Genomic DNA, 26,344 nt, shown 5'->3' on the forward strand with positions numbered 1-26,344 from the left:
TCTGGAAATGCTGTCTTTCCAGCTGTGTTAAAGAGCAGTATTTCTTTTGCATAGTTATTTTTTTTTGAAAAATACAATTCCTTTGGGGCTGCACGGCGGATGTGTGGTTAGTGCGTAGACCTCACAGCTAGGAGAACCAGGTTCAATTCCAACCTCGGTCATCTCTGTGTTTAGTTTGCATATTCTCCCCGTGCATGCGTGGGTTTTCTCCGGGTACTCCGGTTTCCTCCCACTTTCCAAAAACATACTAGGTTAATTGGCGACTCCAAATTGTCCATAGGTATGAATGTGAGTGTGAATGGTTGTTTGTCTATATGTGCCCTGTGATTGGCTGGCGACCAGTCCAGAGTGGACCCCCGCCTCTTGACACTCGTGAGGTTAAGCGGTAGAAAATAAATGAATAATTCCTTTGACCTCAACTATACTAGAATGATCCATTTATTAGGCGTCCACTACAGTGAATTTATTATTTCAATATCTGTTGTTCTGTTGATTAATTTTCCTTTTGTGCGTACATGAATGTGTGTAAATGAATGTGTGTAAATGGTGAATGTTTGTACAAAAACAGCTGCTGACACCCATGTGATTGGCCTGTTGTACTCCTATTGTTATTACAGAGAAGCAGTGTTTCTTGATTGGTGCCAGTGGTTAGTATCTGTTGTCGTACCCTAGCGTATATTGCAAACACAGCTGTTGGTCTGGTGAACTCTCATGACGATCAGCAGGGTTCAAAGGTTGGCGCGGCGTCCATGTGGCCTCCAAATTAGTGTTTACAACAATTTGTTTGTTTGTTTTCCATCATGCATGATTGATGTTGAACTCACTGAACTTCTTCTGGCTTCTATTGTTGTTTGTCTCGGGTGGCAGCTTGGGAGAAATGCACCAATTGATATAAAAGATAATATTCAGGGAATGTCACACACACACACACGCACTATTCCCTCCGACACTGGAACTTGACATGTCCCTGATTGTTGTTGCGCACAACAACTCAGGAATGTGCTTCCTCTCCTTCTCCCCCCAGGGCGTGGACACTTGGTTGCTTGTGAGCATTTCCGTGTTTTTAATCCACGCAGGAAGTGGAGAGCGGCACTCAAACACATCCTGTTGGATTCATTCTATAGTTCACCTTATATACCTTTTTTTTATGATGTACGTATACATTAGTGTAATGATAACCTCTGGTCATTAGGAGGCTGTGTGCTGTGTAAACATATGCAAGACAAACAGTCATCCCTTTTTTATTGTGGACATTATTATTTAATATTTATTATTATACGGGAGCCAGGCAACGACATTTCGTTAGCAATTTCACTGCTGTGTTGTTGTGCAATGACAATAAAAAAAATCTATCTAGCTATCTAAAAAAAAATGAAATTCTGCAAAGTAGAATTCAATATCAATATTAGTAAATTGAATGTTTTTGTAGTTAGAGCATAGAAAACCTGATTGAATGTCTAAATCCAATCTGTACAATTATGAGAGCCCTGTAGACATGAAATAACACCCCTATATTCATCTTTACACTCTTACTATTCGTTGTTTACACCACATTGCTCAAATATAAGAGATGACTATGGTTTTAAACGAGCTCACTATTTATCCTTCAATTTATTTAGTATGTTCTAAAGGTAAAAAAGGGTTTTAAACGGAGTGGGCAGAAGGACAAAGAAGCCCAAAACCTACCACTTCCACACCAAATGGGAGGAGAACTTCTTCTCACTCTATGGCTGACCCCGTGCAGTCATGCCTCAATAATGAAATATTACCAACGCCTAGTCATCAGAATACTGCATAAAACTTGCCTTTCACGAAAACGGCGAGCATTTACCGCGACGTAACAAGGGACGACTGTCGAGTGTTGGTTGTATACATGTGTGGAAGTTGAGTTGCGGATGCCAGAGATTCCTGAGGTGGTCTGACCCAGATTTAAGAACATGCGCCACTCATCACAAACACACGTTCATGCCCAAAACTCCTAACGACGTGGAAGTTAAGCATTCTTAACCATTGAGGCTACTTAAGAAAAGATCTACTTTTTACCCTTCGGTTCCAATCAATCAAGAATATATTAATAAATCATGCTGTATTGTGGTTAAATACAGCCTAACATTGGTCAAAAAATATTCTGAATGAAGCACATTTTATGTACTTTTTGTCTAAATTACTTTGCTTCTGAATAGAGCATTAAAATGGCTAAATGAACTAAAATACAAATATAAAGCATTCAGAAGACGCATTCAAAGATACTATACTGGTCACTAGGTGTCAGTAATGTTACATTAACATTCAGTGAGACACACAAGCACCAGACTTGATCGCCGGAACAACAGGCTTTTATTGCAGGTTGGAATTATTAATAACAGACCTAAATCCTAATAACACTGTCTATTGTTGCAGCCATAACCCACGCCAAGCTAAAACCGCACAAGTATTCCCAAGTCTTAAGTGGCTTCTGTTGTTATGTATACAATTTTGGGTAATACGACTACTATGGTGACTATAGGGGTGTTATTTCATGTCTAGAGGGCTCTAATCGTGTTAAAACTGGACACAAATGTGATGAAGAAGGTGAAAAACCAGATGAAATTTGCAACCCCTCATAATTTCAACGACAAACCATCTGTCCTGTATAGCATTTTAAAAACAAACACTGGGAAAAGGATGTGTGAGAGTGTCCGGAATCTTCCTGCAACATGAGCCACTTGGACCGGCTCTGATTCCGGTCATCTATGGCTTCATATTAACCGGACTGCTTATTATATGTTATATATGTTATTATAAAGTTAAATATGTGCAGGAAATATCATGCCATGTGTGGTTCCGTCTGCCTGTGGTCGACTCCCAAGGTGCCTCGGCAGACGCCCGCCCCTTTTATGGCCCACATTCTCAGTATGGTGCCTGTTGCTATTTATAAAGCCAGAGTCTGTCACAGTGGCACAGAAACCTGAGATAGCTGTGGGGGGTGACGGACGGACGGACGGGTGGGTTGAATTTGTGATTCTGTCCATCCATCCACTCGGCCTGATGTGTGTGTGTGTGTGTGTGGGTGTGTGTTGCCTGTTTGAGTTGAATTTCTAATCCAATGACTCTGGAATTCGGAAGCATAAGACTGGAGAGTCAAAGATGGTTCTTGTTCTTTCAAGGGAAGGATTTATAACATGGCGATGTGATTACAGACAACAAAACCACACCCTGGTAACAACTGGGTTAATGCAACTCACGCTGTCATGTGATGATTGCTGTCTTGCACCACCGTCAGTCTTTGCTCCGTAACTTTATGTGCATCTTATCACGATCACTTGGGAATCACCAATCTACGGGACAAGGGTGTTGCAGTGCTAATATTGGTGCATTTACCTCCATTTCAAGAACTATTCTTGACAATTTTTATAATTTGACATAGTTTATGCCTACCTTTTCACAGGGGTTTGCATTCCTCAGAGACATTCCATCTAGAGACATTTTGGGGCGTTGTATTGAGTATAATACCTGTTTTGGACTGCTATAGAGCAGTGCTACACAATAACCCGCACAGACTTCCTGTTTCCGACCCAAACGGTCTGTTTAATTTAGTTCACCCCCGGCAAAAATATGAATATTAGCATGCTAACAATGTTAATATGTCAATACAAAAAACTAACATGCTACTGTTAGCATGTCAACACCTAGCATCGTAGTCTTTTTCTTAAGTATCTACCGATAAAAATGTCTGAAAAAGCTATATAACATGCAAGTAATATGAAAATGTTAATGTTAGTATGCTAACAATGTTAATACGCTAATACAAAAAACTAAGCATGGTAGCACTCAGTCTTTCTCTTAAGTATCTACCTATAAAAATATCTGAAAAGCTGTACAACACTCAAGCAATATGAAAATATGAATATTAGCATGCTAACAATGTTAATATGTCAATACAAAAAAACTAACATGCTAATGTTAGCATGTTAACACCTAGCATGGTAGCACTCAGTCTTTCTCTTAAGTATCTACCTATAAAAATGTCTGAAAAGCTATACAACACTCAAGCAATATGAAAATATGAGTGTTAGCATGCTAACAATTGTAATATGCTAATACATAAACTAACATGCTAATGTTAGCATGTTAACACCTAGCATGGTAGCACTCAGTCTTTCTATTAAGTATCTACCTACAAAAATGGCTGAAAAGCTATACAAGACTCAAGCAATATGAAAATGTTAGTTAGCATGCTAACAATGTTCATATGCTAATAGAAAAAACTAACATGCTAATGTTAGCATGGTAGCACTCAGTCTTTCTACTCAGTATCTACCTATAAAAATGGCTGAAAAGCTATATAACACTCAAGCAATATGAAAATATGAATGTTAGTATGCTAATACAAAAAACTAACATGCTAATGTTAGCATGTTAACACCTAGCATGGTAGCACTCAGTCTTTCTATTAAGTATCTACCTCCAAAAATGGCTGAAAAAGCAATATAACATGCAAGCAATATGAAAATATGAATGTTGGCATGCTAACAATGTTAATGTTTATAAATGTTAAAAAAGGTACAATGCTACTTTATTAGCACGCTAACAAACGCTGTTACTGTGATCACATGAGCTCTAGCCAGTCGCTGCTGGATAAACGTGCTTGTATCAGTGTGCTAATATCGGAGAATTGAGATGCAGGTAGTAGATATAATCCGATATTGTTGTCCAATCAGGACATTCCTAGTATAAAAATAAACCCTTACACATAAATATATATATGTGTACATATATATATATATATATATATACAGTGAAGAAAATAAGTATTTGAACACCCTGCTATTTTGCTATTTCTCCCACTTAGAAATCATGGAGGGGTCTGAAATTTTCATCGTAGGTGCATGTCCACTGTGAGAGAGATAAACTAAAAAGAAAAATCCAGAAATCACAATGCATGATTTTTTAACAATTTATTTGTGTGATACAGCTGCAAATAAGTATTTGAACACCTGTGTATCATCTAGAATTCTGACCCTGAAAGACCTGTTAGTCTGCCCATTAGAAGTCCACCTGCACTCCATGTATCATCCTGAATCAGATGCACCTGTTTGAGGTCGTTAGCTGCATAAAGACACCTGTCCACCCCATACAATCAGTAAGACTTTAACTTGTAACATGGCGAAGACCAAAGAGCTGTCCAAAGACACCAGAGACAAAATTGTACACCTCCACAAGGCTGGAAAGGGCTACGGAGCAATTACCAAGCAGCTTGGTGAAAAAAGGTCCACTGTTGGAGCTATCATTAGAAAATGGAAGAAGCTAAACATGACGGTCAATCTCAATCGGAGTGGAGCCCCATGCAAGATATCACCTCGTGGGGTCTCAATGATTCTAAGAAAGGTGAGGAATCAGCCCAGAACTACACGACAGGACTTGGTCAATGACCTGAAAAGAGCTGGGACCACCGTTTCCAAGGTTACTGTAGGTAATACACTAAGACGTCATGATGTGAAATCATGCATGGCACGAAAGGTTCCCCTGCTTAAACCAGCACATGTCAAGGCCCGTCTTAAGTTTGCATATGACCATTTGGATGATACAGAGGAGTCATGGGAGAAAGTTTTATGGTCAGATGAGACCAAAATAGAACTTTTTGGTCATAATTCCAATAAGCGTGTTTGGAGGAAGAAGAATGAAGAGTACAATCCGAAGAACACCATCCCTACTGTGAAGCATGGGGGTGGTAGCATCATGCTTTGGGGGTGTTTTTCTGCACATGGGACAGGACGAGTGCACTGCATTAAAGAGAGGATGACTGGGGCCGTGTATTGTGAGATTTTGGGGAACAACCTCCTTCCCTCTGTCAGAGCATTGAAGATGGGTCGTGGCTGGGTCTTCCAACACGACAACGACCCGAAGCACACAGCCAGGAAAACCAAGGAGTGGCTCCGTAAGAAGCATATCAAGGTTCTAGCATGGCCCAGCCAGTCTCCAGACCTGAACCCAATCGAAAATCTTTGGAGGGAGCTCAAACTCCGTGTTTCTCAGCGACAGCCCAGAAACCTGACTGATCTAGAGAAGATCTGTGTGGAGGAGTGGGCCAAGATCCCTCCTGCAGTGTGTGCAAACCTGGTGAAAAACTACAGGAAACGTTTGACCTCTGTAATAGCAAACAAAGGCTACTGTACCAAATATTAACATTCATTTTCTCAGGTGTTCAAATACTTATTTGCAGCTGTATCACACAAATAAATTGTTAAAAAATCATGCATTGTGATTTCTGGATTTTTCTTTTTAGTTTATCTCTCTCACAGTGGACATGCACCTACGATGAAAATTTCAGACCCCTCCATGATTTCTAAGTGGGAGAAATAGCAAAATAGCAGGGTGTTCAAATACTTATTTTCTTCACTGTATATATATATGCCATACAGCATTATTTGATGCCAATTTTATAACCCATAGGGCATCCTGGGTATCTTCCTGTTGGGGGAAGTGACTATGTGGGCTTCCCAGCATGCATTGCAGGTTTTCAACGAGCATAAAATAGTATTGTTTTGCATGTATATTAATGTGTAAGTGTTTGTGCCAATTTAGAATGTGGAATTTCATCCAACGATTATCCTTTTTAAGCGATGTCTGTGTGTCTTTCTAACTTCTAAGGTCGGTTAAGTGTTTTAAACTCAACAAAAGCAGCCCACGCGTGGTGAGCAAATAATCTCCTCAAGCAAGGAGAAGCAATCCTCTTTTTGTCAAACCCTAATCCCTTTTTTTTTTAAAGGTAGTAACAGTTTTTATTCTTCACGTTGCCGCCTCGTCCTAAGAAATTGGATCCAACTTGACGTGCCGCTGTTCTTCCATTAGTGTTTAACTTGGCTGTACAGTGGGGGGTGCGTTGGAGTGAAGCCCGGTGTTAATCTGTAATTTATGTGCTTCGGTGAATGAGTGCTCGGTCTCGTCCGCGGAGAGCGTCACTCTCCATCTGCCCATCGTTGGATCACTGGAGAGGAGAGTTAGCGTCCAGCCTCTCACTGTCCATCCCCACTCTGTTTTTTTTTTAACACGATTGGACTATTTTCCCTCTTTCTTTGTCCTCCAGCTCTCCTCCATGAACATATTTCTGTCCATATGTCTTTGTATGACTTGGCTGATGGATTATTTCTTTATTTCCTGTCACCATGATTTTGTCACGGTGAGGATATCAGGCTGTCTTTTAGCTTTTTGGGGTGTTTATCAACTAATTCCTCCATTCAATTAGTCTCCTTCTGGTGCATGGTCTACTATATCACAGCTGTGGCTGTAGGGAACCTCCCGAAGGGCTGCATTTGGAGTTTTTTCAACATCGGTTTTGTTAGTGATACAGTATCTTGTGTATTATTCCTGGTTTGCCTTGACACTTTCTCATGCACTCCAAATTATTATCATTAGTAAAATTGGTGTGTATATACAGTCATCTCTCGCTTCTTTAGGTTAATTAGTTCCAGACCCGATCACAATATTCATTCATTCATTTTCTGCTGCTTTTCCTCACGAGGGTCGCGGGGGTGCTGGAGCCTATCCCAGCTGTCTTCGGGCCTCTCGACAGCCATGAAGACTGGACTGGTCGCCAGCCAATCACAGGGCACATATAGACAAACAACCATTCACACTCACATTCATACCTATGGACAATTTGGAGTCGCCAATTAGCATGTTTTTGGAATGTGGGAGGAAACCGGAGTACCCGGAGAAAACCCACGCATGCACGGGGAGAACATGCAAACTCCACACAGAGATGACCGAGGGTGGAATTGAACCCCGGAACCCTAGCTGTGGGGTCTGCGCGCTAACCACACAACCGCCGTGCCGCCCTCTGATCACAATATGTTAATTTATATTAAGATATGGTTAGAAAACCTTTTTAAATGGTTTTGCCAGTATTAGAGCCCTGTAGACATAAAATAACAACCCTATAGTCACTTTTACACCTGTATTGATCAAAATAAAAGACATAATAATTGGAAATAAGCCATCTTAGACAGATATCTCATCATTATAAAGTTACTAACACCTAGAGATAGGGATAGAATAGAATACTAATGGTGCCGTGAACATTCAACATATAAATATGCATATTTTTTTTACTAATGACATCAAAGTCCATGCAAATGTGTACTTTGTCGTTCTATTTATGACAGTGAATTCAGGCTAGTTTTTGCGTGCTGACAGGAATGCTTTTCCGCTGCAATTATCAAGGAAAGTGGGAGGGAGCGCCGTCTTGCTGCAGATGGGCTGACGTGTGTGCAAAAGACGTGTGAAAGTGAGGTTAATGATTTCTAATGAGGCTGGAGTGTTTGTGATAATGACGCTCCTGAAGGCAGCGCCTCGGTTTTGATCAGGAAAGCGTGCGGAAAAACAAGGTCGGTCGTTGGCTGTGCATACAAACACACAATGATGCCAACATGTTATATGTGATTTAAAATGGGAGCTAATTTGCATATCCTCTCCACAGCTCTACCCTTGCAAGGGGAGTGTCAGACCATCCACAATGGAGGCACAAAGTCTTTGAGCAGCGTGTTCCTGACGCCGGACGATTCGGCCATCACAGACCTCTCTCCCAAGAGCGAGTCCTGCACCAAAACAGATACTCCCACTGAGACGGATGCCTCCTGCAAGACGGAACCCGGCCAGTCGGTGCCTGGTACCAGCAGCACCCCTCAACCCAAGAAAGGTGAGCTATAGATCTTCTAAATCTCTTCCTGTCACTCAGTTTTAAAGCTAAACTGTTGCCCATTGTCTATAATCTTTATATGAGACATGAACACATAGTATGTGCGTTCTAAAGATATACAAACAGCTAAAAAGAGGCAGGTAAGAATGCATGTGCCGCCTATAAAGCCTTTTGAAAAAATCGCCAACCGCCAACAAACACTACATTTACATAATGTGACCTACATTGTTACTGTAGAGCAGGGGTGGGCAAACTGCGGCCCGGGGGCCACATGCGGCCCACCAAGTGTTTGAATCCGGCCCGCCAGTTGCTTTCTAAGTATTTCAACTTTTAACATAAAAACTGGCCACATGACTTGCAAGTGGAATGTCTTATTTAGTTAAAAAAAACAACAAAAAAACTAAACAAAACTGTCAAATGAAATGACATAGTTTGATGTGGTTTGATGTTTAAAGTGCTCCTGAAAAAAGGTAATGAGAACATATAGCTGATAGTATAACACTTTTACACATAAAATTAGACAAATAATTCAAGGAAAATTATAAGCATAAAATAGTGTGTGTGTGTGTGTGTGTGTTAAATATATGTTCTGGCCCCCCGGGCAATTTTGTTAACTCAATGTGGCCCACGAGTCAAAATATTTGCCCACCCCTGCTGTAGAGGCTAACCCTCGAAGAACTAATTTTCTGGTGTAGTGACACCTCACCACACCACACCAGCTAGCTACTAGCTTCACCGCACACTCACTCACAAAGCCTCAGGCCACTACCAAAAGGTACTGTAACACCACATATTGCAGCTAAAGGTTAATTAATTTTTATGAATATAATTACTACATGGTCACTGCATGTATATAAAGGGGATCTATTATGCTAATTTTGCCGTCCTTCGTATTGTGTTGTGGACTCCTATAGGATAGATAGGGTTCCAGAGTTCAATTCCACCCTGCATGCGTGGGTTTTCTCCGGGTACTCCGGTTTCCTCCCACATTCCAAAAACATGCTAGGTTAATTGGCGACTCTAAATTGTCCATAGGTAGGAATGTGAGTGTGAATGGTTGTTTGTCTATATGTGCTCTGTGATTGGCTGGCGACCAGTCCAGGGTGTACCCCGCCTCACGCCCGAAGACAGCTGAGATAGGCTCCAGCACCCCCGTGACCCTCGTGAGGAAAAGCGGTAGAAAATGAATGAATGAATATTGTGATCAGGTCTGGAACTAATTAACCTAAATAAACGAGAGATGACTGTATATTCACACCAATTTTACTAATGATAATAATTTGGAGTGCATGAGAAAGTGTCAAAGTAAACCAGGAATAACATACAACATACTGTATCATCAACAAAACCGATTCTGGACTTACGAGAAAGCTTTCTGTGCTGGTTATCGTGTGTAGCTTTCTAGTAAGTCCAGAATCTGCACCTATTCAGCTGTATTTCTTCGAAATTTGTGGTTCCCGTTTATTCCTCCCACTTCCTGCCCTTTCAGACACGCCCACTCCACTGTGGTTGGTCACACTAGGGAGTGCATAAAAGGACTTCCTGTTTGTGCCGCTAGCTGAGAACGGTTTCGGAGTTGAGTTAGATTTAAAGTGTTGGTTCTTCCCATCATCTTTGACCTTCAGCGCTATCCAGCACACATGTAAAATTCAATACACGTGCAACCCTTACATCATTTTGTTCCCAACTGGCGGTTCCATTCATTAGCCATTCACAGATGACTCTGGACCAAACCCAAATCCTCATTTGGGATGGAGAGACATGGTGTAGCCTAGAGGGTGGGACTGGTGGTGCATTAAATGACTATTATTCTTTATACTGCGGGTTTGCACATGGGATGGACTGCAGCACGCATCCATGTAGCACAGCCAAGGTGGAAAAAGGACGGATGAAAAGTGAGGTTGCCATGGTGATGGAGAGGAAGTGCTGCAGGACAGTATGTGATTGGATGACACACATGGCCTACTGGTTACATACAGTGGAGGAAATTAATATTTACATTGTGAGTCCCACATGCGCTACTTGAGTTGTTTTTTGTTGCACCGTGAGTGAGGAAGTTTTTTTTTTTTTTGATGACATCTAGTATTATACCAGCCGGGATTGACAGTATATTGTCGTTACTTGTGTTGTGATTTTCGTTGCATCACTCTCCAAAAAAAAACAACATTAACGTGAATGCGTGTTAATCTACAGTATATTATGACTTATGTGTTATTTTCTCAAATTATACCTTCTATTTTAAGTGATCCAAGTGTAAAGGTGACTATAGGGGTGTTATTTCATGTCTGGAGGGCTCTAATAATGTTAAAACAGGTTAAACTTGAACAAAATATGTACATTTTTTTGGGGACACCGCATATTAATACATCACTTTATTTGTGTCCCACAGATTCAGTGAGCTCAGAGCAGCGACAGAAGCTGGCCAAGTGGTTACTCACCACTTTGCGCTGTGATTTTTGTTGCATCACTCTACAAAAAAAAAACAACATTAACGTGAATGCGTGTTAATCTACAATATATTATGGCTTATATGTGTTATTTTCTCAAATTATACCTTCTATTTTAAGTGATTCAAATGTAAAGGTGACTATAGGGGTGTTATTTCATGTCTGGAGGGCTCTAATAATATTAAAACAGGTTAAACTTGAACAAAATATGTAAATATTTTTGGGGACATCGCATATTAATACATCGTTTTATTTGTGTTTCACAGATTCAGTGAGCTCAGAGCAGCGACAGAAGCTGGCCAAGCAGAGGAGAGAAGAAAGAGCCAGATATATTGGTAAGAAATCATATTCATAAATGATGGAAGCAGTGCAAAGCACGGCCCATAAGTTGATACACATCTTGGACTACTTTATTCTAACCTCTTCGTGTACAGTATATCGGCCCTCTTCTGTCCACCCGCTGATGGTTATTGACATGTCTCGTTGTTGTTGTTGTTGTTGTCTCCTTGCATGGCTTTCAGAACAGCAAACTCAGCTGCAAGGTAAGGTGCTTCACTAAAAAAAAACCAAACGTGAATCATCATATTTCAATTAACCAGGAATTACAATTCCATTGCTGCAGCAAATTGATGGTCACTATTCATTGGTTCTGTGATTCTGTGTGCGAGTCCATCATTCATTTCATTTCATGATCTTTATATTCCCTCCTCATGCATGTGTCCCGTTCTGTTATTTACCCATTATGGCTTTGGCTTACATTCCAAAACAGACTGATTAAAGGTCTTCGGGCACACTTCTTAATCAGTTATTTGATTCATCAGCCGGGTGCTGGGCTACACAACCTAATCCAGGGGTGTCCAAACTTTTTCCACATAAAAATGAAAGGATACGGGGGACATTTTCTTACATTTTGGGCATTAAAGTTACTAAAAAATCAATTGAATGTAGGTCAGAATATGCTAAGACAGGGGTGGGCAAACTACGGCCCCGGGGTCCACATCCGGCCCGCCAAGTGTTTGAATATGGCCCGCCCGTTCTTTCATTTAAGTATTTCATTTAAACGCAACATACAACCTGGCATCATGGCCTGAGCCAACTTTTTCATGGTTTAAGTAGCTGTTACATTAATTTATAATAAGTTAATTTAATTTATAATAATAAGTGCTCCTGAAAAAAGGACACAAGCACAAAATCAAAATCACAATAAAAATCAAAATCACAATAAAAATAATCAAAATCACAATATAAAAAATAAAAATTAAAAAAAGTCAATTTAAAAAATGAAAAAAGTTTGCCCACCCCTGTGCTAAGAGAACCAGGGTATTTTGGGAGACTTTGGATATCCTGTATGTCAGGGGTGCTTAAACTTTTTTTCCCTCTGGGTCCACATGCTGAAAAATCCCCCAAAATGCTAGGGCCACTTTGATTTTTGTCAAAGAAGTGACAAATTGTATTATTAATATGAGCTTTTCCTTCTCTCAGTTCACTTTTCTGTGCTGATTTTTGCATTTTTTATTGTAACAGTAGTGATATCGAATTAATATTACACTTTATTTTCATAATATTAGACAACTTTTCCCAACCTGATTGCACATTTATTCTTTGCTTTGTTGTTTTCCCTCATGATATTACAACTTTAGTAAAAATATTGTTGTTCTCATAACATTCAGACTTCATTTTTGTCAAATTTGCTAGTTTTATCTATTATTATTATTATTATTATTATTAGGGTTGTCTGATAATATCCGCCACCGATATGATATCAGCCTAAAAACTACTCCATGAATGGGCAGTCCAGTCTTGCCTGAAAGAGTGAAAAAAAAGTGGTATCACGTATCTCCAGGGCATAGAAGATGAGCCTTCATTACCGAGAGCTGACACCAGGCGTTTCAGACAGATTAGATTTAATTACAACATCCATTAGCATGGCTAGACCGGTCACGCTGCTACGTCACCACAATTAGAGATGCATCTTTGTCATCCCCCATATTCCGGATTCACCATTGCTTTGGTCCTCTTAGCAAGGAATGATCACTGATACAAAATCTCGACATTTCCGTATAGCATTACATGAAGTTCTCTACTTTAAGAGAACGCTGATCCTGAAACCTAAGCACCAAGAAAAGCTTTAACCCTGTGTATTTTCCACAATTCTGCAGTAATCCCGCGAGCATAATGGGATTCTTGGCAGGAATTGGATTACAGAGGAGTCGCTGAAGCATGGAGTTGTGCGCTTCTTGGCCCTTTTGAACGCAGCACTGAATGCAAAGCTTTTGTTGGCGTAATGCCGCTACATAAAGTATTTGTCATGCAATCTATTCTGGGGTTTGTTTACTAAACCCCAGGTAGATCTTATCTACCTGTAGGATCCCCACCACTGCTTAGATACTCAGTGGTCGCAGTCCTCGGGGTGATCCCACTTCTGACATCACCAAACTCAATAGACAAATGCGACAGAATGGATCCAAACTCCGGGGGGCTTGTTTGATAACAGCGTGATACCAATATACCAGATGATGGTTGTTTAATTGTTACCCAAACAAATGAGCCGCAGAAGTGTTTGTGTAAAGAAATGCCATATGCTACTCTACACTTATTTACTGTTGTGTAATGAGCAGACTGCCATCTTTGTACTGTTCATCAAGGTTTATTTCCTCCCCACCGCTATGTATCTGACATCCCATGTCTGTGATCACCCCTTATAGCGGCAAAGAAGGCCCAGTGGTTGGAGAAGGAGGAAAAGGCCCGACGTCTTAGAGAGAGCCAGCTGGAGGACCGCAGGAAGAAGCTGGAGGAGCAGAGACTGAAGGCCGAGAAACGCAGAGCCCTGCTGGAGGAAAAACAGAAGCTGAAACTCGAGAAGAACAAGGTGGGTTCAGTTATGTTCAAGCTATGTTTAAGATAACGGATCTACGACACATTTTTGGTAATGGTAATGGTTTTTATTTCATTTGAACATGCATCAGATTACAATTGAATGCATCATATAATCAGTTCACAGTTCCACATGTCCAAAAGGAGTAGGAAGAAGCAAAGCTTATTAAATCCTACCCCTCCATCTGGTACTTTTACAATCAGTAACTGTTACATTTGTTCACTTCCTGCTTCCCATAATACAGTTTAAGGTTTTTTTGTTTTGTTTTGTTTTGTTTTTTCTTTCTTCGTACCGAAATACGAGGTGATATGAATGGATGTATTTTGGAGTGGCTGGTCAAATTCCTGACTTGAATCCTAATAAGATACCTTGAAAATTCACATCATGCTGGAAAACCCTCCAATGTGGCTGAATTACAACAATTCCTCCAACAATTAGAAAATTACATTTGTTCACTTCCTGCTTTCTATAATACAGTTTAAGGTTTTTAAAAAAAAAAAATTAAAGTTTATTGTATTATGTTTTTATTATATAAAATTATACTATATATATTATATTAAATTAAATATTGAATATATTTATTTTATTTTATTATTTTATTCATTTTTTGTCACATACTGAAGTACGAGGTGATATGAGCATCCAATGACATAATGGGTACCATAGTAAGTGTCAATATAGTGATATATATAGCACATCATGACTGGTTCAAGACTCTTCTTCCTTGTATTTAGCAAACATCAACTGCTTGTATTGTTTCTTGAATTGGCTCATCGTTGTGCATTGTTTGAGGTCCTTACTCAATCCATTCCATAGTTTGATTCCACATACTGAAATGCTATGGCTTTTTAACGTAGTCCTAGCATATAAGTGTTTCAAATGTAGTTCTTCCCTGAGATCATATTTCTCCTCTCTTGTAGAGAAGTATTGGATGACATTTTTAGCTAATTGGTTATTTTGAAGTTAACAGTTCTTGGTCTTTGTGCGGCAGGAGCGATACGAGGCCGCAATCAAGAGGTCCACGAAGAAGACATGGGCCGAGATCCGTCAGCAGAGGTGGTCCTGGGCCGGCGGTCTCAACCAGACCTCCCGCAGGGAAAGTAAGTCCCGGATGACCCGCATCTAAACTTGACTGGACTTCATTGTGGGACTATGCAGTGTTGCACTCCCTCATATTGGGGCTGAGTGATGAAATTTAAGGAAAGAATCTAGCGGTTGCAAGGGCGGAGTACCAGAGGTCCCACAGATGATGTCAGTGCGTCTGACTGGCGAATATATTTCATGAGATGAGGCGCGTGTAGACGGCGTGGTGCTGGGAAGGTCATCTTCCAATTTTTCGGACACAGACGTGTGACAAGTTCAGGGGGGAATATTCCTGATAATATGTGAGTGTGTGTTGGTTTTACGCCAATTCTTTGCGGGCGGAATGAAAGCAAATTCCTGGATGTCTAACTAAGCCATACCCTTACTGTTCCTCTAAATCCTTCCCTCCCTTTTCCACCAATTGGGAATAGCGTTATTCCTCCATGTGAGAATGAATAGCCAGTTTCTTTCAAGGGAGCGATGCGTCCCCAGCCTTTCTTCAGGGAAGTGGTCCAGATTAACGGGAATTGGGCAGCCCCATCTCCTTCCGGCCACCCGGAATCACACCCCCCCACCCCCCCGGTCCTCATGTGAACAGATGTTGTGTGTTGCGTTCTCTCCGGTGCAGGCAGATGCTCGGCCTCCACGGTCAACTTGCCCAGACAGGTGGACCCTGTCATTAACAACAGGCTGTCCAAGTCCTCTGCCACGCTCTGGAACTCCCCCAACAGAAGTAAGGACGACCCGATGTCAGTGTCCTCCAGGCTTCCCACCCCCCAACCCCTTCACCTCATCCCCCTTTTTCACTTTTCCCTAACCTGGTTTTTGTTCTTTCTTTTTATTGTCTCTGGTGACCTGCCTGCCTGCCTGTGCTTGGTGACCGGTCATTCGCCACACACCCCCCACAAACACTCTCACACCGTCGGTTTTGTCTGCATCGTGGTTTTTTTTGGTTAAATTTTGTTCATGAGTCTTTGATTTACGCCGCCTTTGCATTTTGGATCAACATTCCTTCATCTTGAAGTCACTGGGCCACGCTTTTTATATTGTTTGGTATGTCTTCATGGCATCTTCATGTGTCTCTCTCCACCTTTCTGTTGGTGGTTTGGTGTGTTGGTGCTGGTGGTGGTGGTGGTGTTTGGGTGGTGGGTATGACGTTGTTGTCGAGTTCACTTGTACTGAAAGTACACGATTGTGCTTTTCCGTTCATGGGCTGTTTGATATATATCATATATGATTGATGCTGTGGATTCCTTCTTCATAAATGGAATATTTTCATAGTTGGAGCATAGAACACCCTGTAAGACTTTAAGTTTTTTTAAAATGGCCTCTTACTAGCCCGGGATAAGATTAAGATTAAGATATGCCTTTATTCGTCCCTCAGTGGGGAAATTTGTATTGCACAGCAGCAAGTACAGCAGCAGAGTACAGAGTCAGTTAAGCAGTACAAAATACACAATATAGAAAAATAAACAATATTTTGTGCATTACACTGAAAATAAACCCCTGGGAACCGAACTTATTTGGTCGTAGTGATGCGTGTCTAGAGTCTACAATCTCCAAGCAGATGAACAGAAACACTCCATCGCCAGGCAGCAACCCTTCTTGCCGCATTGGAGGAGGCGGAGGTAAACCAGTGTTGCTTAGCAACCGGAGGCAGTCCATTTATTGGTCAGTCATAAAAAACACACAGCGAAGGTTACAGCTTGCGCTCTTATATAAGGAAGGCGGCCTATGATCTAGAAAGTCATTTCATATTTGTGGGTAAAAAAAATTTGCCATAGTGCTGTCAATCATCCGTTGTTGTTTTGGTTGCTGTGGAGGAAAAGACAAGTTGAGCAACATGCATGTCTTTCCTCAACTGCAGCTTAAAAAAAGGTTCTCACGAGGGTCGCAGGCATGCTGGAGCCTATCCCAGCTGTCTTTGGGTGAGAGGCGGGGTACAACCTGGACTGGTCGCCAGCCAGTCACAGGGCACATTTAGACAAACAACCATTCACACTCACATTCATACCGATAACGATCATAACAATATCAAAAAGTGTCCAGTCCCATTGGTACCAATACAGATTTCAAAAATTGGGTATGTTTCAAGAATCATCTTGTAATTTTTGCATTTAATTTTGTCGAATATCATTAAAATCTGAATAAATCACTGATACCATGCAAAAAATATACTATATATTGTATATATTTGATAATATTTGAACATTCATTCATTAATTTTCTATACTGCTTATCCTCATGAGGGTCGTGGGCATGCTGGAGCCTATCTCAGCTGTCTTTGGGCGAGAGGCGGGGTACACCCTGGACTGGTTGCCAGCCAATCACAGGGCACATATAGACAAACAACCATTCACACTCACACAATTTCTTCTTCTTCTTCTTCTTAATTTATTTCAGACATGCATACTATGGTACATTATTGTTTCTCACATATACACTTATATATATATATATATATATACATATATATATATATATATATATATATATACATACATACATACACACACATAACACCTCATTACTACACATGTCTGAAAAGGAGCAGGAAGAAGCAAAGCTTATTAAATCGTACCCCTTCTCCATGCCATAGCAGTTACCAAGTGATTTTTTCCACACACATAATCACAGAATCTTACATAAAACCCTATTTAATACAATAATATACTGTATATTCAAAATAATACAATGATTCCCTTTTATTACCATCAATTGTACAACAAAATAAGTAAACCAAAGCCAAATGTACTATTAGCTCTCATTATACTATTAGCTCGCTATTAGCTCTCAATATATTTGAACAACACAATGAAAGATATTTGTGAAAATAAACATGGAGGAGAAATTAAAAAAAAATTAAAAAAGAGTGCACAGGTATCAAAAATATACATATTTGGATTTGTAGTTATATCCAGTTTACAAAGTAAACTAATAAAACACTAACTACGGTGTCATGTTGTTATATATCAGTCAGTTTTATTGCTTTCTGCTTAACTATCAATTTATGACTCATGTAATGGTCATGAAAAAGCAACCAATCTCTTTTTAAAATGATTATATTTAAAGTAATAATAATAATTGTGAGTCATGTAATGTATGGTTTCATCATATTACTGTAATTGTGTGTGAGTCACACAGGAAGTTAACACCAGGAAATGACTGCAGGGCATGACTTGTGTGTAAATGTATTGCCGTGTTGCTTGTAGTAAAATCATACGATGGCGCTTTCACTGTGTGGCGTTCAGGTGTTGTCTTGGAGATAGCGGTTCTGGCTTGTGTGTGTGTTGTTGTGTGTCGTCATCTAAAATTAGGATGGCACTTTTCGGTCACGTGAATTATAAAGCATTGTTGGAGTAAAGGTGGTGTACTGTAGGTCACATGTCAACATCCATCTGTGGAGGAATCATCAACATTTCTTGCAGATATGGTTGTTGAGCGGATGTTGAGGAAATGCAGCTCATTTTGACAATGGCCGACTATTGACTGCGCCCTCTTGTGTCAGCCCGCAGCCTGCGTCTAAGTCCTTGGGAGAGTCGGATCGTGGAGAGGCTCATGACGCCCACGTTGTCCTTCCTGGCTCGCAGTCGCAGCGCCGCCACCCTCCTCAACAACAGCGACTCCTGTGAGTGTGAAACTATCTGCATACCTATGTGGCGTGCATGCATCCCTGATGTTTTTAACACCAATCCGCATGGTGTGTGTGTGTGTGTGTGTGACCCTGGTCTGTGCATGTCCACGTGCTACTCAGACTCTCACCACTGCTCCCGTTCAGCTTCAGCCAGCCCGCTCAACGCCTGCTCCCACCACCCGCACCAGAACTCCGCTGAGCGCTGGAGGCTCTCGTCCGCCAGCACGCCCGACATCACCCAACGCCAACGCCAGCGGAACTCCACACCGGTAAGGCTAGGTGCTATTTTTTTTCGACATGAAATAACACTCCTGTAGTCACTTTTACACCTGTATTACCCAACATTCATTCATTCATTCATTCATTGTCTACCGCTTTTTCCTCACGAGGGTCGCGGGGGGTGCTGGAGCCTATCCCAGCTGTCTTTGGGCGAGAGGTGGGGTACACCCTGGACTGGTCGCCAGCCAATCACAGGGCACATATAGACAAACAACCATTCACACTCACATTCATACCTATGGACAATTTGGAGTCATTACCCAACATAATAACAGAAAATAAGACATCTTAGACATAAATAAGATATTGCATAGACTCACATGTTAGCATTGATACTATACTATAGTATCTATACTATACATATTAGCATACTTGCTGGCTGTCTCATTCAATAATGTAGTGCACATTTGCACAGGAGCTGCTGTCAGCCACAACTCACACCTCATTTCCTTCTACAATGTTCATCTTTATCCTTAAATGATGGTTGCAAATAGCGTGTCTGCGTGTGAGCCGCACATAATAGATAGATAGATAGATAGATAGATAGACTTTCTTTATTGTCATTGCACAATAACACAGCCAACAAAATGTCGTTGCCTGGCTCCTGTATAATAATAATAATAAATAAAAATGTGGAGAATAAATAGATTACATCAAATATGAACAATGTAAAATTTAGCTTTTACGGGACAAAATTTTGTCATTTATGGCAAACTCCAGCAGTGTCACAGTAAATGTGTTCCCTAGGAAACCTTAGTACATATCTCACTGAACAATGACACCTAGTGGCAAATGTAGAATACTACATTCACAATTAGAATGCCTCTTCTGTTTTGGAATGGAATGGTCTTTATTGTCATTATACAAGATGTACAACGAGATTGGACAGCTTCTCCTTTCAGTGCAGTAGTCAAGTTTAAAAAAAGTATATAAAAGTAGAGTAAAAAAGACAATTTGACAAGATATATACAAGATATCCAAAATATACACATAGTATTGCACAGGAGCATATGCAGGAGCAGACATATTGCAGATATATTAACTTTAGTGCAATGATAAATGGGTCATAGTGCAAATAATGACTGGTGTATACAGGTGAGTAAAGTCACATGTGAGTATATTGTATTGGGTTGTTAAATAAATAAATATGATTGAGGTAGTAACAGAGGCAGTGATGGAAATATTGCACATTTGCATTATGCTAATGACCGGGTACGTTGTATGCCTGAGTTAATTAAGTCAAATCAAAAATATGTACAATTTGCTTAAATATGCATTATTTTCTAATATTCAACCATGAATAAGCAACCACTTATTAATTGATATATGGAAAACTGCGATAGAGAGAAGGATGACTGTAAAAGTGAAATAGTTGTAATCCGGTGTCCTGCATGCTATAATAACTGCTGCTGGCCCAAGAGGTTTGCGGGACAGGTCATTCATATTAATGTAAAGAGCTCCTGGACTGGACTATCTTGATCATTAATGATGAATGATGAATGCCTATTTTCTGCAGGCTGGTAAAAATAAACTCAGAGTCAGAGTGCCTGTAAGTATATAAAATAGAAGGATAACATGCAACTCAAGATATGGCTTTTAAAATGATTAGAACCCTATAGACAGGAAATAACACCCCTATAGTCACCTTTACACTCACATTAATCAATATAGTAAACATAAACAACAGGTAATATGACATAATAGACATAAATGATTGACTAGCTTAAATAGCTTTAATATTACTATTTACAATTAAGACATGAAATCTAATAATGCAGTGGTTCTCAAACTTATGCATTATGCATTCATTTTCTACCGCTTTTCCTCACGAGGGTCACGGGGGGGTGGGGGGGTGCTGGAGCATATTCCAGCTTTCTTCCGGCGAGAGGACTGGTCGCCAGCCAATCACAGGGCACATATAGACAAACAACCATTCACACTCACATTCATACCTATGGACAATTTGGAGTCTCCAATTAACCTAGCATGTTTTTGGAATGTGGGAGGAAACCGGAGTACCCGTAGAAAACCCACGCATGCACGGGGAGAACATGCAAACTCCACAGAGATGACAGAGGGTGGAATTGAACCCTGGTCTCATAGCTGTGAGGCCTACGCGCTAACCACACGACCACCATGCAACATGCAACTCATAAGAATAAATATAACAGCTGTTAACTAATAATTCATGTAACAAAAATATCATTTTTTTTCCTTCAGGTTGGCAGAAAGAAGAAAGAAAAGAAAGACAAGGAGCGAGAGAATGAGCAAGAGAAGAACGCCCTCACAAAAGAGAAGGTGCAGAAGAAAAGACAGACCGCATCACCGACCACCACCACCACGAGGAGATCCCAGCCAGAGTCCAGGTAATACAAACATGCCTTAAAAATATTAGCGGATTATTTTAGTCAGTGTTTGAGCAGATGGTCAGGGAGAGACTGTCATCTAACTACTGAGAGAAGTTCTCCTGGATGTTGTTCAAGCAGTCTGGCAAGAGCAGATGAATAAAAGTGAGGACTGAACACAAGGTTTCCATCTTAGACCTCCCAAAGAATGGTGTCAAGTCTCTCACAGCAACTTCCATTTGACCCACTTATGGTTTTCATTGCACGGTTGCACCTGGAGCCTCGTTTGTCATCCTTATTTTTCTCCTATCATAGCACCCCCAAAGCCAGAACGAGGCCTCCATCGCCGGCGGCTCCCAAAAGTCGTCCCTTATCTCCTCTGGTGCCCACAGCCAAGACACCCACAGGCAAGAAGACACCCCCTCCAGGCTCCAAGACACGACCCAAACGGGCCCAGACACCCGCCAGGGTCCAACCGCAGACGGTCACGGCGGTCGCCGTGGAAACAGGCCAAGAACCCAAGGAACCTGACACTTCTGAGGAGAAAAAGAGTGAGTGTGTTTATTCATTTATTCATTCATTTTCTACCGCTTATCCTCACGAGGGTCGCGGTGGGTGCTGGAGCCTATCCTAGCTGTCTTCGGAGCGGGAGGCGGGGTACACCCTGGACTGGTGGCCAGCCAATCACAGGGCACATATAGACAAACAACCATTCACACTCACATTCATACCTATGGACAATTTGGAGTCACCAATTAACCTAGCATGTTTTTGGAATGTGGGAGGAAACCGGAGTACCCGGAGAAAACCCACGCATGCACGGGGAGAACATGCAAACTCGAGGGTGGAATCGAACTCGGGTCTCCTAGCTGTGAGTTCTCATAGTAGAAGATGTTTTGGATAATGACCTTTTGGCTTAAGAAAAAAAATATACAACAATTTCCACCAGCCTAATACAGTAGTTTTGACAGGTCAAAGGTCAAAGACGATGGCCGAGGGTGGAATTGAACTCGGGTCTCCTAGCTGTGAGGCCTGTACACTAACCACTAGGCTGCCATGCAGCCCCCAAAGGAATTATATTTTTCGAAAAAATAACTATGCGAAAAAAGTACTGCTCTTTAATACAGCTGGAAAGACAGAATTTCCAGAAATGCTGCAAACATTTGACAGACAGTACGAAAATATAAGACTCCTTGGTTTCCATACTACACAGCACTATATCTTCACAGTTTTGTAATATTTACGTTTTGTTATTAAGTTACTTTATAACATAAGGTACCACAACCTGATACAGGTACAGGTGCACCTAATGTTGCTTATTCAGCACTTTCTGCACTTTAACATGGTTTTGAACGTCTTTATTCGCTTTTTCCTGGCTTGTAGCTTCCAGTAATGTGGTGGCCGCTGCCCCATCGACATCCCCTGCCCCCAGCCCGCCACTTGTAGAAGCATCTCCTCGTTCCGTGCCAAAAGAAGAATCAGCTCCCTCTCCCGCGGTGAACTCCACAAGTAATCCCGGCAGGCCATCGGCCGGCACCAACGACCCAGAGGAGGCCGCTCGCGTCCTCGCTGAGAAGCGCAGACAAGCCCGGGAGCAGCGAGAGAGGGAGGAGCAGGAGCGCCAAGAGCAAGAGCACAAAAACAGGTCTACCTATCTCTTAGTGTTCATGTGTCAATCAAACTGTATGACAACATGTAGAGAGGTGTGTGTAACGCCGGACGCATCATCTCAGGATCCTCAGGGAGGAGGCGATGGCACGCGAAGCGGAGGAAAGGAAGCACAGAGAGGAGGAGGCTCGATTCATGGCCGAGCAGCAGCGTCTGCGGGACGAGGCCCAGCGAGCTGAAGACGAGAAGGAGGCCAAGGAGCGAGCCAAAGCAGAGCAGGAGGAGAACGACAGGCTGCAAAAACAGGTCAGCCTTTGTCCTTTTTGAGTTATTTGTCATATTTTGTCATAGCCATACATATTAAGACGGCACGGCGGTCGAGTGGTTAGCGCGCAGACCTCACAGCTAGGAGACCAGGGTTCAATCCCACCCTCGGCCATCTCTGTGTGGAGTTTGCATGTTCTCCACTGTGCATGCGTGGGGTTTTCTCCGGGTTCTCCGGTTTCCTCCCACATTCCAAAAAACATGCTAGGTTAATTGGTGACTCCAAATTGTCCATAGGTATGAATGTGAGTGTGAATGGTTGTTTGTCTATATGTGCCCTGTGATTGGCTGGCGACCAGTCCAGGGTGTACCCTGCCTCTCGCCCCAATACAGCTGGGATAGGCTCCAGCACTCCCCGCAACCCTTGTGAGGATAAGTGGTAGAAAATGAATGAATGAATGAATGCTAGGTTAATTAGCGACTCCAAATTGTCCATAGGTATGAATGTGAGTGTGAATGGTTGTTTGTCTATATGTGCCTTGTGATTGACTGGTGACCGGTCCAGGGTGTACCAGCTGGGATAGGCTCCAGCGACCCTCGTGAGGATAAGCAGTAGAAAATGAATGAATGAATTTTAGAACCTATTTAGGTATAATGGTTTTGGGGGTTTAGTGACCCTTATTTATGGTTTGTTCCACAACAAAGCAACCTGGTAAGCAACCTGGTAACAAGTCTACACGATGGCATCTCACCCGAAGACAGCTGGGATAGGCTCCAGCACCCCCAACGACCCTTGTGAGGAAAAGCGGTAGAAAATGAATGAATGAATACATATTAAATCACAGTGACATGTATTTCTAATTATAGCAATAATAGTAATAATGGAATATAATAAACACACACATACAGCAATCACATATTTAAAGTGTAAATACATTTGTTACTGTAGAGCCTTCAGCTTTCCATTAAAGCTCATGCCCCCACCCCCCACCCCCCATACCCCCCATGGTGTACGGCCATTTACCATCTGGGCTGCTTAATGCATAGGACCATGCATGAGTTTCCCCGCACTGTCTGGCATCTGGGCAGATTAAATAAAGGGAGAATATGTACGCTGTCGTCACGGATTATATGTGTCACGCGTGAACCCGACTAGTCAGAGGCCCCTTGTCTGCTTGGACACATGCCAGCTGGTGACCTCCATAATGGCGATGAACGGCGGCTGAGGGTGCCATTGTGATGAACGAGATAGTGACAGGCCTGTGTTTCCTTCACTGAAGCCCTGCAGTGGGCAGGGACCAGCAACCCAACTCTGTGCTTGTCTCCATCAATTGGTGCATTGTTTGTGACGGGACATGGGATGGGACGAGACTGGGATGGAATGCAATCCATGTAAAAATGTTTTAAAAAAATAATAATAATTTGATGGTTTTGCTCATTTTTGCACATATGCCTGCTTAATGGTTGAATGCAGCCACTTACTTCTACAGTACTTCACTGTATTACCTACACTATGTACACTATGGCGTTTTACTGCCCCCTGGTGGTAGCTGCAAACATTCATACATTCATTCATTTTCTACCGCTTTTCCTCATGAGGGTCGCGGGGGGTACTGGAGCCTATCCCAGCTGTCTTTGGGCGAGAGGCGGGGTACACCCTGGACTGGTGGCCAGCCAATCACAGGGCACATATAGACAAACAACCATTCACACTCACATTCATACCTATGGACAATTTGGAGGCACCAATTAACCTAGCATGTTTTTGGAATGTGGGAGGAAACCGGAGTACCCACGCATGCACGGGGAGAACATGCAAACTCCACACAGAGATGGCCGAGGGTGGAATTGAACCCTGGTGTCCGAGCTGTGAGGTCTGCGCGCTAACCACTAGACCGCTGTGCCGCCCTAGCTGCAAACATTTGTTCTTATTTCAGAGGGAGGAGGCAGAAGCCAAAGCGCGTGAAGAGGCGGAGCAGCAGCGCATGGAGAGGGAGAAACACTTCCAAAAAGAAGAGCAGGAGCGCCTGGAGAGAAAGAAGGTGAGGGTGAAGATGTCGCACCATCCTAGGTGTTCTTCCTATAGAAGATTCCGTGGCTAATTCATGTGTTTGATCCGTGTTCAGCGTCTTGAGGAGATCATGAAGAGGACTCGAAAGAGTGACGCAGGAGAAAAGGTTAGTTCTGCTAAACTCTCATCAAGCAGCCTCTGGTGTTGTCATGGTAACATATTTATGTTCACAGAAGGAAGTGAAGGCCTCACAGCAGGTTAATGGAAAGGATACGGAGCTGAGTAAAGGTAGTTGGGACATTTCATCAGCATCTTCCATGTCATCCACATTATGATCCTTTTTTTTTTGGACAGGTGAAAACCTGCTAAGTCCCGTGGCGTCCGGCGCATCCGGTCCTGTCTTAAACGGAGTCCAGTCGGACGATCACCAGAATGGCGTGTCTGCCAACGGAGAGTTTGAGCAGATCATGCAGCTGAACAGCGGCCCGAACCCTGCTGCATCACAGAGTGGGCTGGTCACTGGAGGAGAACCCTTCCTCATGAAATCAGGACCCATGAAACCTCAGCATGTGGCAGGTACACACACACACACACACACACACACAGCACTTCATTTTCAATTAGTCAGTTGTCAAATAGCTTGATAGATGGTGGATGAATGGAAGGGTAGATAGATGGACAGATCAATAGATAGATGAACAGCTAGATAGATGACAGATGGATGGACAATGGATGGACAGATATAGATGGATTGATGGATGGACAGATGGATAGAGCGATAAGATAGATGACTGGATGGATGGAGAGAGATTTATAGATGGATGGATGTATGGATGGACAGAGACAGATAGATAGAGAGATAAGATAGACGACTGGATGGATGGATGGAGAGAGATTTATAGATGGATGGATGGATTGATAGAGATATATTTATAGATGGATGGATGGAGAGAGAGAGAGATATTTATTGATGGATGGATGGATGGATGGACGGATGGATAGAGAGAGATTTACAGATGATGGATGGACGGATGGATGGAGAGATATTTATAGATGGATGGATGGATGGATGGATGGATGGATAGATGGATAGACAGACAGAGAGATAAGAAAGATGGATG

At 41.9% G+C, this 26,344-nt stretch overlaps 1 protein-coding gene across 7 annotated transcripts in view; it reads left to right on the forward strand.

Moving 5' to 3' along the window:
• Positions 1-26,344, forward strand: part of LOC131101303 (uncharacterized) — a 34,419-nt gene that overhangs the window by 6,825 nt on the left and 1,250 nt on the right. For 2 of the 7 annotated variants that reach the window (XM_078791948.1, XM_058046215.2), the window contains 16 exons: positions 8,459-8,677; positions 11,391-11,459; positions 11,646-11,666; positions 13,830-13,993; positions 14,991-15,099; positions 15,711-15,815; positions 18,591-18,710; positions 18,837-18,985; positions 21,216-21,361; positions 21,656-21,891; positions 22,724-22,985; positions 23,074-23,254; positions 25,150-25,254; positions 25,339-25,389; positions 25,457-25,511; positions 25,578-25,799. In XM_078791948.1, coding sequence (XP_078648074.1) covers positions 8,459-8,677; positions 11,391-11,459; positions 11,646-11,666; positions 13,830-13,993; positions 14,991-15,099; positions 15,711-15,815; positions 18,591-18,710; positions 18,837-18,985; positions 21,216-21,361; positions 21,656-21,891; positions 22,724-22,985; positions 23,074-23,254; positions 25,150-25,254; positions 25,339-25,389; positions 25,457-25,511; positions 25,578-25,799 — 2,214 coding nt within the window. The remainder of the gene's footprint in view (positions 1-8,458; positions 8,678-11,390; positions 11,460-11,645; positions 11,667-13,829; positions 13,994-14,990; positions 15,100-15,710; positions 15,816-18,590; positions 18,711-18,836; positions 18,986-21,215; positions 21,362-21,655; positions 21,892-22,723; positions 22,986-23,073; positions 23,255-25,149; positions 25,255-25,338; positions 25,390-25,456; positions 25,512-25,577; positions 25,800-26,344) is intronic. The other 5 variants (XM_078791950.1, XM_078791949.1, XM_078791951.1 and 2 more) reach the window with 5 other exon arrangements.

The sequence above is a fragment of the Doryrhamphus excisus genome, linkage group LG7 (genome assembly GCF_037039965.1).
Source record: "Doryrhamphus excisus strain RoL-2023G ecotype Guam linkage group LG7, RoL_Dexc_Guam_v1.1, whole genome shotgun sequence".
NCBI classification, from domain to species: Eukaryota; Metazoa; Chordata; class Actinopteri; order Syngnathiformes; family Syngnathidae; genus Doryrhamphus; species Doryrhamphus excisus.